This window comes from Equus przewalskii, chromosome 30 (genome assembly GCF_037783145.1).
Source record: "Equus przewalskii isolate Varuska chromosome 30, EquPr2, whole genome shotgun sequence".
In the NCBI taxonomy this organism is placed as follows: domain Eukaryota; kingdom Metazoa; phylum Chordata; class Mammalia; order Perissodactyla; family Equidae; genus Equus; species Equus przewalskii.
Window position 1 is genome coordinate 25,546,369 of NC_091860.1, and position 13,978 is coordinate 25,560,346.

General features: G+C 43.9%; 1 protein-coding gene across 6 annotated transcripts in view; it reads left to right on the plus strand.

Annotated features, from left to right (window-relative positions):
• The window catches only part of SFMBT2 (Scm like with four mbt domains 2), a 244,238-nt gene that overhangs the window by 28,318 nt on the left and 201,942 nt on the right, over positions 1 to 13,978 (plus strand). For 5 of the 6 annotated variants that reach the window (XM_070601099.1, XM_070601097.1, XM_070601100.1 and 2 more), the window contains exons 3-4: positions 2,994 to 3,088; positions 5,349 to 5,589. In XM_070601099.1, the coding sequence (XP_070457200.1) occupies positions 2,994 to 3,088; positions 5,349 to 5,589 (336 nt within the window). The remainder of the gene's footprint in view (positions 1 to 2,993; positions 3,089 to 5,348; positions 5,590 to 13,978) is intronic. The other variant, XM_070601103.1, reaches the window with a different exon arrangement.

A 13,978-nucleotide genomic window follows, 5' to 3' on the forward strand; every position in this document is an offset into this window, starting at 1 on the left:
GCATGCAGACTTAACCTCTGCATTCTTATTAGAAAAATTCAGATCTCTTTCTCTTCATGTTGGGAACCAGTTCCGTCTTACTCCATATTCCCTTGTTTTTCAAACTGTCTTTTGAAGAGTTGTCGCCTCCCCTACCTCGGAGATTGGGTGATTTTTGTGTGTTTTCTTTTTTCTGGAAAATCTCTCCGGCCATCTGGGTAATTGAGACAGCCATGAGGACCTCTGTGTCCAGGCCACTGTCCCCTCCCTGGGTGAATCCCATGGCCATGAGCTCCCATCTAGGATTGGCGATGGCCAGTCCTTCTGAGTTTCATTCATGCTGTGTGTCTGTGGAACTATTTTCCCAACCTTGGGACAGTATGAACTGACTGTCAGCAGTTAAGTAACAAAAGGTTAATGTCATCTTTCTTTCTCTTTTCACGTTAAAAAAAAAAAAAAAAAAACAGCTAGCGCACCAGAAGGTGCTCTGTAAGATTTCGTTCCTTCTAGACCTGCTCAGTCTCCATTCCTTTATTGGGCACTGGTCACAGACTTTAATATGCAGCCTTGCAGAGTTAACCTTATTTCACATTGTAAGATTGTACAATCCAAGGTTTGATTACTTAAAAAAAGGTGTGTGAGCTGTTTGTTTAATTCCATTTTTCACCATGCGGTTGCTTGCATTCCAACTTTCAGGAAGGTCTTCTTTTTCTATTTATTATGAAATATTTCGGTCACATAAGCAACTTTCTGTTTTCCAAAACTGGACCGCCACTAATGAACATGCCTGTTTTCTTTTAAAACGTGAAATTTTCTTAGTAGCCTTTCATAATCTGTTTTCATTACATCATGGGGAAATGCCTGCAACTGGTTCATTTGCAGAGCAGCCAGGTTGTCAGAGTTTCCTTGATAAAATGTTTATGGGTTTCAGAGGTTTGTGAATCGGCTGTAAATATTTGCTCCGGGTTTATGAGACCTCCACTCATAAACATTGTGTGTTTATCTATTGCTCCTTGAAATGTCTTTAGAGAATCAGCTGCCTGGGGCACATAGGCCTGGAGGATGTCCTAGAAGTTACAGATTCGAAAAGGGCTTGTTGTGGGAACCCTAAATTTTGTGATGTTATCATTAAAACAGATCTCTGCACCCCCATGTTCATGGCAGCATTATTCACAATAGTCAAGACATGGAAACAATCTAAGTGCCCATCGACTGATGATTGGATAAAGATGTGGTATATATATATATACAATGGAATACTACTCAGCCATAAAAAAGAGAATCATCCCATTTGCAACCACATGGATGGAGCTGGAGGGTATTATGTTAAGCAACATAAGCCAGGCTGAGAAAGACCAACACCGTATGACTTCATTCCCATGTGGAGGATAAACAAACACACACACAAAGAGAATGGCTCCGTGGTTACCAGGGGAAGGGGCCTGGGGGGGGAGCACACGTATGGTGACAATCAAGAAATAATGTACAACTGACATTCACAACGATGGAAACTATTATGAACTCAACAAAAAACCCCCAAAACCATCTCACTTAAAGTTACCAGTGCTGGGCATAACGGTTTTGACTTTAAAAATGCCATTCTAGGTGTGACTTTTGGGGTGCTTTTGAAAGTCTTTTCTTTAGGCTGCAGAGAGTAACAGCTTTCTGAAGCAGTGTTCTGCTGACGCGCTGGGGAGTCTCCGTGGGCCCTCTCTTCTCTTGTTAACTTGAATGAACACCCGAGTGAGCACGAAAGCACGCACAGCCTATTATTTTGAGAGAAGAGACCAGAAATGTGGGTGAATTAAAATTTGGTGGAAACCAAAATTTTTGGTAAAATGCCTAGATTAGAATTGTATGAAGAATGAAGAGCTGCAAGGAATGGTCTCAAAGTTGAAGCTGAGAAATTGGAGCTGTGGTCTTACCCTCCTATGAAATCGGCTCTTGGTAAGAGAGGATCCATGGGTTGAACACCAACCTGCAGCGAGCGTTATGGCAAGAAAAGAGAATCTGAACTCTTGAAGCTCTTCCTTATCCATGTGCATGGACAGCCCTTACTGCTGTGTGTCCTTTCTCTATGATAGCCATTCCAATAGGTTAAAGTAATGTTTACAGCTTATCAGCGCTTTCCATTTGAAGCTAGGACATGTACGTTCTCTGTATTCTAAAATGAGTTACTTGGTGCTTTTCGACTGTACAGGTGATATGTTCATGTGCAGTCTTAAATGTTGTGGGCATTGCTTGATTTCCTTCACAGCAAAGGTGGTGATGGTTTTCAGAACCATGTGGTACATTTGATTGTCTTTCTCCTTGTTCCTTGTATCTAGAGAAACACACGTCCTGCTGGTTTCTACCGGTGTGGCTTGCCCCAAGGGCTCTGTCATGGCAGAAGGCAGGAGGGTGGGCACCAGGGGTCAGTCTGACAGCTGGTCAGTTTCTGTCCCCAACTGGCCAGGTGGCCTCACACGCTTGAGCAATCCTTTTGGGCCTCAATTTTTTTTTTCCTTCGAAGTGGCATTGGAGTCAATGCTTTCTAAAGTCCCTTATGGCACTGACAGTGTGTAATATTATTTTATCATCTGCGGCTGTAGTAAGGAGCCAGTGGACAAAGTGCTGGTGCTGTGTGTACATCAGGGTGCTCACTCAGCACCCAGTGGTGTCCTCCAGCTGCCCTGAAGACCGGACTGTCTGCAGTGGCTGATTCCAAACCAATCCACTCAGAGGCAGCAAGTATGCTGTGTAACAAATCTCACTGCATTTACTTAAGAGCGCTTGATTTTACCCTAGGTTTTGTCTGGGTAGTCCAAGCAGAATTTCTTCAGTGTTTCCTTTCTTTAGTCAACTGTCTCTAAAATCAGCCAACTCAAGCTCTGCAGAGAATTCAGGTTTCCTCCTAAACCATTGAATTCATTTGTCTCTTGCACTAAAGATGCCCTGGTCTTCATCGAAGGCGAGCACCGTTCTGTTCGTCGCTCTAACGTCCTTACTCTTCTGTTTTTTCGGTCTTTCGACAGAAGAAGGTTCAAGCTTGGAGGAAATCGGCTTCAACTGGGGGGAATATTTGGAAGAAACGGGCGCCAGTGCAGCTCCTCACACATCATTCAAACACGTAGGTGACCTCCCTTCTCTCTCTGGTCTGCTTGGGGCGGTGGGAGGGGAATCTGCGGGGAGATGCCGACAGCCGATCAGAAGAAAGGAAGGGAAAGGAAAGGAAATTCCAAGGTTTCTTAGACATAAAGAGGTGATGTGGAAGTTGGCTGGCTTTTCCCAGATGACTGCGGGTAGGATGAGCCTTGCCCTTGTAGCTTATCTCACCTAATGGAGGGCTGGGCCCAGGTTGGGGCACTGTGGGTGGGAAATGGGGTGCAGTTGGAACCTTGTTCTAGACTTGAAAAGCCAAATTAGACATTGCCCTTGCCATGTAGAGGCCCACAGCCGGAGACAGGTAAGGTGGATTCAGAGAAATAAAAGGCCAGCAGACTAAGCAAGGAGCTGCAAGGTGTATGTCTTCTTGGGAGGTGTAATTTTTGTTTTGAATTGATATTTTTATTGTGAAAGGACACCTAAAAGTTTGACAGCCATTTGTGTGCAGATTGAGTCAGATCAGAGGACATATTGTAAATATTCACAAAATGGTTGGATCAAACCGAAAAAAATCATTCTCATCAGAACTGTTTCTTCGAACAATGCAAATAGCATGCCCCGCCATGGGCAAATCCCAGGAAAATTAAAAAATTGAGTTTTTATCAGATTTTTGCTTAGAAAGGAGATTTCGATAATGTATTATTAGCAAGGAAAAGACTACATTTCCAGGACCCAAGTTCTGAGACGTTACTGTTGCTTTCCTGGAAGTGGAAGTTTAAATCTAAGAAACATTTTTTTCCATGGGGCTACCCAGGAAAAAGGTGCAGCCTGCGTATCATAAGCAACCTGTTCCTCCTTTTGGCTCTTTTGCCGAATGAGGAAGCCAGAACTTTGATTCTTTATTTGATGCAACATTTTATCTCTTTGGTGGTCAGATGTTCTTTCAAAAAGGAATTTAAGACCTTCTTAAATCTGGGTGACCTTATAGTGATAGATTGCCTTCCTAATTCTCTTTTTATACCGACACTCGTAATCTTGTAATTACTGGTTTATTACGAAGGTGATTGTGGCCATTTAGTGAAACCAAAAGCTAAATATTAAAACCTAGCAAAACTGAAACTCATCTGTCATTCAGGCTGCAAGAGCCATTGTAACATTTGCCTCTTACGATGCTGGATGACTTGGTTAGATTCCTTGAGGCAGCTTAAGGAAGAGATATTGATCGGCAACTTTTTCCTTCCTTTTGCTACCAAGAAGTTATCAATATCTCTGCATACGGAGTCACTCCTGTCTCTTAAATGTGATCAGTTCTCCTCCCTCCCTTTCAATCAAAATGTACGATTCTTCAGGGTGCGCAATTTCCCCAGGCTGCTAAAGCCAGGTTTAGAGGAAAAGTACCAGTGGACCCGAGGATGGTCCATTTAGAATTCCATCCTCCCTTTTTAGCAACTGCTACTCACGGACATCAGGGGTCTTAGCTCTGGGATGTCCACCAGGCTGGAAAGCTTTCTTTTAGGGGGAGGGCTGGCAAATATCAACAGACTATGATCCTTAATTAATAAAAAGAAAATCCATTCTTTAAGGCTGTGCTGTTCACACAGTAGCTGCTAGCCTCCTGGAGCTTTTGAGCACTTGAAAAGTGTGCTAGCCAAATTGAGATGTGCTGTCAGTGTAGAATACACACCGAGTTTCCGAGGCTTCATTAGAAAAGAAGGGTGTAAAATATCTCACTAATATTTTTTTTATATTCGTGACATCTTGATATGATATTTGGGATCTATTGGGTTAAATAAAATACATTATTAAAATTAACTGCATCTGTTTTATCTCACTTTTTTAGTGTGGCTGCTAGGAGATTTTCTACTTTTGCTGGGAAATATTTGTCCTGAGCTAACGTCTGTTGCTAATCCTCATCTTTTCTTTTTCTCCCTCCCCAAAACCCCAGTGCGTGGTTGTATATCTTAGTTGTAAGTTATTCTGGTTCTTCTGCGTGAGCTGCCACCACAGCACGGCTACTGACAGACGGGTGTGGTTCCATGACCGGGAAACGAACCCGGGCCATCAAAGTGGTGAACACTGAACTTTATAACCACTAGGCCACCAGGGCTGGCTCCTTTACTAGGAAATTTAGGGTCACATTGCTGGCTGGCATTATATTTCTCTTAGTGCTGTTCTAGGGCTCAGAAATACTGTTTTTCAATGCTGTGTTTTTAATAGTTCCTGTAATCTTCTGGATGTATGTGTCTGGTATAATAATGATTTTCTTGTGTTTCTGGTTCCTTAAGGTTGAAATCAGCATTCAGAGCAACTTCCAGCCGGGCATGAAATTGGAGGTGGCTAATAAGAACAACCCGGATACGTACTGGGTGGCCACCGTGATCACCACCTGCGGGCAGCTGCTGCTCCTGCGCTACTGTGGGTATGGGGAGGACCGCCGGGCCGACTTCTGGTGTGACGTGGTGATCGCGGATCTCCACCCCGTGGGGTGGTGCACGCAGAACAACAAAGCCTTGATGCCCCCGGATGGTAAGCTCCCTGCATCCGTGCGGCAAGCTGGTCCACGTCGCAAAGGCTTTTGAATGATCAGCGATCCTCATTGGTGATGCTCGTAGAGAAACCTGGTAGAGATTCGATAACTGGTTTAGGATGAAGATCTAGTGCTTTAAAGGTTGCTTCTTGAGTTTCATTAGTCTCAGGGCACCGGAGTGAGCGGGAACCGGGTGTGTTTTCAGATGTCAGAGCCGAACCCGCTAGTTGAAGCTTTTGGGGCCTGATCTTCAGATGGACTTGCAGAGGTGGAAGAGGAAGGCTGAGGGCAGGCCAGCCACTGAGGTCTTGTCTTGCCTTTGGTGATGGATTGTGTTGCTTTTCTTTTGCTTTTGAGACTTGACATTTTGAACAGTGCTATTGAGCATCCGAAACAGCCTTCTCCACTAAGTTTTAATCTATCTTGTGGTGGGGAGACTGCCGGGCTGCGAAGCATGTGGAAAACCAAACAGATGAGGAGAGAGGACATTCCTCCCGAGGGAAGCGATGTCAAAGCTTGCGTAGATAAGATCCGTTTAGCTGCTGGAAAGCAGTGGTTCTCTACTGGGGCTGTTTTCCACGCCAGGGGACAGCTGGCAGTGTCCTGGAGGCCCGCTTGGTTGTGAGGGGAGGCGAGGGGGTGCTACTGGCATCTAGTGGAGGAGGCCAGGGATGCTGCTGAACCATCCTGCAGTGCAGAGGACGGCCCCCAAATGAAGAGTTACTGCCGTGGAGCTGAGGGCGAGAAAGCCTGCTGGGACAGTGGGCTGCCTATTACAAATGCGTTAAGGAGCTCATCTGATCCCGCAAGTGAGAAAAACGGCATTACCACATATTTGAATCTCAACACCCTCTTCTCTGTGTTTTGTATTTGATGGTGGCAGCTGTTACCCTTGAAGACTTTTGATGCTCCTTCTCAGGCGTGTGCACCATCTTCTTGGTACCTGCCTGCCTATTTTAATTTTGAATTGCTCTTCCTGTTTTGAAGGGACGTGAATGCCGAGGCTCGTCGTGGCCACCCTGTTAGCAGTTGCTCTCGCCTTTCGGAGTACTTGAATTAACTCTTGTTTATTGAGTTCTGATATGTTGTGTTTCTGATGGGTGGGGACGGGCTACGGTTTTTACTGCCCCTTGTTGTGCATCATGGAGAGTCTGCTAAAGAGAGGGTCGTAATAAATGCATGGAGTCTGAGTTGCATTTATGTGATGTGTGAGGATTGAATCCATCACCGTGGCCTTAGCTGACATCTCCTTCACTCTCTCGGAAGGGAGAGAGAGGCCCTTCTTTCTTTCCTTCTTGCTTTGGGGCCTTGCACCTGTTCTCTCCTGTGCCTAGATCCTCTTTCCTCTCCCCTTCCTCCTCAGAGGTCAGCTTATCTGTCGCTCCCCCAGGCAACCAAGGTCACACCTTACCTTTGCCCTCAAGGCCGCCTGCACCCTTAGTGTTGATCACTCTTGTAGCTGTGCCTCCCCCCGCCTTGTGATTGTTTTTTCAAGTAAGATATAATTCACATAGCATAACATTCATCCCTTGAAAGTGTACAGTTCAGTGATTTTTATTATAGTCGCAAGGTCATGCAACCATTACTACTATCTAATTCCAGATGATTTTTGTCATCTCATAAAGAAACTCTGCACCCATTACAATCACCTTCCTGTCTCCCCTCTGCCCAGGCCCTGGCAATCACTCGTCTACCTTCTGTTTCTATAGACTTGCTTATTCTGGGCATTTCATACACATGGCATTGTATACAGTCATGCGTCACTGAATGACAGGGCCGCGTTCTGAGAACTTCGTTGTTAGGCGATTGCTCTTGTTTGAGCGTCATAGAGCATGCTTACCTAAACCTAAATGGTTTAGCCTACTACACACCTGGGCCCTATGGTGCTCATCTGTGGACAGCACTACCCATCCTATGTGCTGTCCGTTGTTGACCGAAACGTCATTATGTGGCACGTGACTGTAACATGGGCCTCTTTCACTTAGCATAATGTGTTCAAGGCTCTTCCATGTTACAGCTTGTGTTGGGACTCCATGCCTTTTTAAGGCTGAGTAATATTCCATTGTGTGGATAGACTGCGTTTTGTTTATCCATTCGTCAGTTGTTGGGCATCTGGGTGCAACTGTAGTTTCAAATGTGTGGCTTTTTGAAAAGGGAACTTTCACCCCCGGAACAGTGAGCTCATGGTGTGAGTTCATTCATCTGTGTACGCCAGCGCTAGCACATACTGCCTGTACCTGACGAGTTCTCAATAAATATTCATTGAATAATGGAATGATCTTGTGAAGAAGGTTAAGATGCCGCCTACCTACTAGTTTGTAGATACCCTTAAGGAAAGGAATCTCGGCTGTTATCTCTACACGTGGTGCCTTCTCTCTCTGTGCCCTTTCTCCTAGCACTTGAGTCAGTGTTGGTCGTGTGCTTCTGTCTAGAAGGGTGAGCCTTTATTTCTTACCTCTCTCTTGAGGGGTTCTTCTCAGGCGAGTGCTAGAGAATGGTTGTTAATGGGTCAGGCTTTATTTTTGACTCCCTCTCCAGTTCTGCATAAGCAAATAGTGGGGTGAACAAGCTCCTATAATGCTTGTGTCACAGTGTCCCCGACCCAGCCTAAACTGTATGATAAATGACACTTTTATTTTTTCATCCTCATTACAATTTTTTTTTGTGAGGAAGATTGGCACTGAGCTAACACCTATGCCAATCTTCCTCTATTTTATGTGGCATGTTGCCACACATGGCTTGATGAGTGGTGCTAGGTCCACACCCAGGATCTGAACCTGTGAACCCGGGCCGCTGAAGCAGAGCCAGCAAACTTAACCACTGCCAGGCTGGCCCCTACAAACTGTTAAGTGTGGTGCACATTATTGTTAACTGTAAGGACGATGCTGTCCATCAGCTCTCTAGACCTTTTTCATCTGGCGTGGCTGAGACTTTCTACCCATTGAGCATCATCTCCCCATTTTCCACCCGGCCCATGGCAACTACCATTACACTCTCTGCTTTTAGGAGTTTGACTGCTTTAAAATGCCTCAGATGAGTGGAATCATGCAGTGTTTGTCCTTTTGTGCGTGGCTTATTTCACTTAGCATAATGTCCTCAAGGTTCATCCACATAGTACCATATGACAGGACTTCCTTCTTTTTAAAGACTGAATAGTATTCCATCTGGCTTTGAATTAAACCAGCCACTGAGGCGAGAAGATATTATAGAACATACGATTATTTAATTTCCCAATGATTTCTGATCTGCCATAAAATAAACCTATCTTGATGCAGGAGCTGTCCTGATGGCATTTTGGGAAAATATCAGCTCTCGTTGGAGAATTAGAGATCGTCCTGCTCGCCCAGCGTTGCACACGAAAGCCACATGGATATGCCCACACATACTCAGGAGGGTGCAGACAGATGTGCATTGATCCCAGGGGGCGTGCATGCACTTGGGGGCACCAAGGGAGCGGAAAACGGGGGACAGAGAGGTAGCCCCTGACTCTGGGCTGCCGTCTTGCCTCCTGGCTGCTCTTGCTTTTTGCGATCATGACTCACTCTTAAAGTCTGACACGTCGGGAGCTAAACGCCCTTGGAAAGGACATAAGATGGTTTCACTTCATAATAGGCTCTCTAGTGCATAGTTTTAGTGAGAAGTTCCGGGGTACCAAATTTCAGCACTCTTAAGAGCTAATGGGTTCATTTGGTACCAATCCATGCTGTTGCTTGAGACAGGGGGCATAGTTTATTAATCACTTCTTCTTTCTCACTTGGGTGAAAAATGTGGCAGCCATCACAGTCTCAGAAACACTATCAAATTTGTATCCTACTGACTTGGTGCTATTAGGCGAGACACAGACACACTTAAAATGACAAATTCCAAAATGAAAAATGGGAAAACCCTGTAAAGAGGGAAACCGTTAATGTGACTGAAAGATTTGAAGTCTGTGGAAACAGTAACCCGTTATGCTAATCTGAGAATTTCTTTATTGCTCGTTTTAAAGAACTTTAAAAAAATTTAGTAGGTAATCAATATGACTTGGAAATCTCTAGCACAGAGAACAAAGTCAGGAAATAGCAGGTTCATGGGGCAAAGGGTTTTATTGATTGCTGTAGTACAGGATAATTATTGCTTTGTAGCCAGAGGCAGCCGTCGTTGCACAGGGAATCGCAGAATCTATTTTTGAACAAGGATTCTTGTCTGTGTGGTTTTCCATCTTAGAGAGCTAACATCGGGGTACATTCTGCAACTGTACCTGGTGGATCTTTGTCGTGGTTAAACTTAGAAGGCATCGTAGAAGATTAACAGTAGTGAAAGCAATCTGTCACATGATGCTTTTGTTTGGGATGCCCCATGGGAACAGAGGTCTCCTTACCGATCCCAGGAATCGGGGTGATTTGAAAGGAGAGAATTGCAGTTGGAACCACAAGATCTGGTTCTTATCTTGCCTCTGCCACCAGTTTAGCTACGTGGATGAGCCCCTCTCAATTTTCTCATCTTAAAATGAAGAGGTTATGATACGTCATCTCTAAAAGCTTTCCAGTCTGACGTGCTTGGTTGGTGATCCTTGTAAAGGAAAGAAGGGAGGAGAGGGGGCTGATTTTCTTATCGTATGCATGAGGAGTGGAGTTTGTTTTGGGGTGAGAATCTATGGGGATCTTGCCCAGGACTCTGTACGAAGCATGAAAGTAAAGTTTCTGTGTTACTGTTGGGGATGATGGAGTTTCAGTGGATTTGGGACAAACTGGGAAGTTATTGAGAGGGCCTGGGCCCATCGTTGCCTGCAATGGGTAGAATTTCGCTCAACAAAGAATTGTAGGGGCCAGCCCAGTGGTGGAGTGGTTAAGTTTGCATGCTCTGCTTTAATGGCCCTAGGTTCACAGGTTATACATTGCTCATCAAGCCATGCTGTGGAGGGCATCCCACAAATAAAATAGAGGAAGATTGGCACGGATGTTAGCTCAGGGAAAATCTTCCTCAAGCAAAAAAGGGGAGGACTGGAAGCAGATCTTAGCTCAGGGCCAATCTTCCTCAACAAAAAAATTAAAAAAAAAAAACGAATTGTAGACTCCAGTTGTTGCTGGAACCTGGAGAACCAGGAGTGATCAGTCCCTGAGTCAGATCAGCTGAAGCCAGGTTGAACCCATCAGTATGTGGATGACCATAGCTTCAAAATATGGTTGGACTGAGCAGAAGGGTGGTAGTTTTGGGTGATTTTGCTCATTAATGGGGGAAGGGAGAGGACTGTCTTTCCTGGTCAGATGCAGGGTGCAGTGCTCAAGACCTTTTGAGATGATCTGGGATGGACCAGAATAGTCTTCTGTTTTCTGAAGTGTCTGCACTGGAAGAGTCATTTTATTATTTTAGGTGATATTTTTCCCAAGCACGTAGCATTCTGTATAGTCCCATATTTTCCTGCCTTGCTCTTTTAAAGGAATTTGATCTTTGAGTTATTGCGAGCCATCGTTGTTATGTTAAATATCACGAGGAAGGAAACAGCACGACAGCAGTGCCCCGGTACAGTCCTGTGTCGCTTAATGACGGGCACACATTCTGAGAATGTCATCATTGTGCGATCATCATAGCGTGTGCTTACACAAACCTGGATGGCATAGCCTCTCACACACTCGGGCTCTATATGGTACTCATCTTATGGGACCACCGTCGTTTATGCGGTCCATCGTTGACCGAAACATCGTGATGTGGCACATGACTATCTTTCATTAAGCAGTCAGTAGCCGGAGAGCTCCATTAATAAGGACATGTTTAGAGACCTGGGTTAGTGGCCAATTGGCCATTCAAAGAGCAGTGTTCCTGCAAATGAGCTAATCGGCCCTAATCTTTCATATTAAAAGTATTAAGAGACGTCCTACATTAAAGCAGCGCTAAGTGCCGTGGAGGATTATGGCTTTTATTAGAGGAGAGAAACGTAAAACGTTTTGGCTTAGTAAATCAATAAGGCTTGATTTATTCATAAGCACGTGCAAGCTCGCAGAGGGTAGCTGCCAAATAATTATTGTTTACGGTGATAAGGTAAGGAAATCATTTAATCCAGGGACTGTTCTACTGTTATTTATTGAGAAGTCGCAACATTAGCTCTTACTGTCTGAGGTTGGGGAGCTTTCGTGTTCCAGCAGGTGTCTGCGGAGTCCCTGAACAGGATGCTTCTCTGAGACTACAGGTAAATAGGTGTGAGAACACCTGGTCCACTCAGGCCCCTTGGCTTATAAATTGAGGAGTATTTATGTGCGCTTTCCGCTGTGGCAATAAAAGTATTGGAGTTCCGGTGCCTTAGGAATCATGCTGCTAATTTTTATTTTGCCCGTTATTAAGATTTCTGTAATTTGAATTGCAAACTCTGCAGTCTTGCCAGAATGACTTATTTACCATTTGAAGTTGAATCAAAATTACTGGAATTTGTTAGTGTATAACTTATTTGAATAAAGAGATGTTTATTCATGAAGTGTGAGGAGAAAGTGTGAATTGGGCCTTATGTTATGGGGTAGATCTTGCCAGATGCTGAACTCTGATCCTAGGACTGTTTTTGGGAATTGCCGGACTTTTTTTTGTGGTCTTTGAGAGGTTCAGTTTAATTATTGTATGAGACAATCAATATTTAAAATTCATATTTTATTATTTAAATGACATTTTAGTAATACCGATGACCCTTAAACGATCATATTGTTTTCACTGGCAGTCTTAAATTGTCGCTGGAATTCCCTTGGTTTATTAATAAGAAAATTAAGTATATATCCTGAAAAAGAGCAAAATTAATCCTTACTGGCCCCTTGGAGATGAGGAAAGCACAGAGAGTCACTAAATATTAGACAGTTTAATGTAAAGAGAAAAAACCGCATTGTTATAAGAAAGAGTAGGATGCGTTTGACAAGTGTGACAGAAAGTAAACTAGAAATCATAGTTGTATATTTAAAAAAGTGAGTTAGTATCATACCTGTGGCCAAAAAGCCTTTCTTGATAATGATATGTGAAAGAAGGACTATTCAGGTAGGAAGCGAAGTAATCCTTTCTCTGTAGGCACTTAATGGATCTTTTATAACGATGCACGTGGTTTTGAATCCTGTCTGGTCAGGTGCAGAGCCTGTGTCGGGATTCACCACGGTGTAGACCAGACTGGACTTGCTTGCAGACGTGTGTGTGAGCATGTGTGTGTTTGTATGTGTGCGTGAGCATGTGTGTGAGTGTGTCTATGTTTGCATGCATGCATGAGTGTATGTGTTTGTATGCATGTGTGAGCACGTTGGGTGTTTTTGTGTACATGAGCACGTGTGTGTATGTGTGCATGAGCATGTATGTGTGTATGTTTTGATCTAAACAGAATTTTGAAATAATTTTGGTATTTACCATTTATAAATCACGTCATTTAAAAGTTGGGACCGTGGGCATCTCTTGAGGATTTAGAAGACGTAGACGTGTGTGTCCTGCATTCCACGTGGCAGCCCTTAGCATGGCAGCCTCTTCACGGGGTCATTTGTCTGCTCTCTGGATCTCTGTCCCCTGCTTGTTCATTCTTCTCGGCTCAGGCCCTGTAGCCTCTGGGTTCGTACCCTGCGTATCAGGCACAGAACCAGGAGAGCTACACGTGTCCTTGTGCAGCCTCTGAGTGTGTGACCTCAGGTTTCTGAGGCCCCATCTTACAACACACTGGATGATCGCTAAGGTTTCCTTCAGCTCAAAAGTGCCCTGCCTATAAGAATTCAAAGAGTAATGGATAAAATTTTTGAAAGGACTTGGAAATACATGGGCTCTATGAACGGAAGCCTAGGAAACTGGTTTTTTTAGCCTGTGGAAGGAAAAATAAAATAGAAACCCCCCAAATAAAGGCAGACTAAATGGTCCTCATAGAAATCAAAAACCTTTGTGCAGGTGTGGTGAATAGCTACTTCTTTATGAGTAAAAAATGAATAATCTGTTCTCTCATAAATCCCTGTTTGGTGTTTATTCGTCTTTTGAAATTCACTCTATATCACGTTCCCCCTGTATCATTTTTTTGCACAGTTAATAAATGTATCATGAATTTTATCATGTTTGTGTCGTGACCCTCCAATTAAAGACAGTTTGTCTGACCCACAAACTATTTTAATTGTGTGCCTACTATTTACTAAGTAACTAAGTTTACCCCTAACTCTCAGAACGACCCTGTAGACTGGCCGGCATTATTCTTTTTTCTACATTTTAAGAAAATATGGCTCAGAAAGGGTCAATAACTTGTCCCCAGGTCAGACAGCTTGGAGTAAATTTTAAGCTAAGGGCCATTTCTTTCTCCCAGTTCTGAAATCAATGCTTTGAAAATAGCAAGGGGGTCGGTAAATATTTGTTTCTTGATTAAGTTGTGTCAATAAGACTTTAGAATGTTCGAACTTGAAATACGGGAAACATATCCCT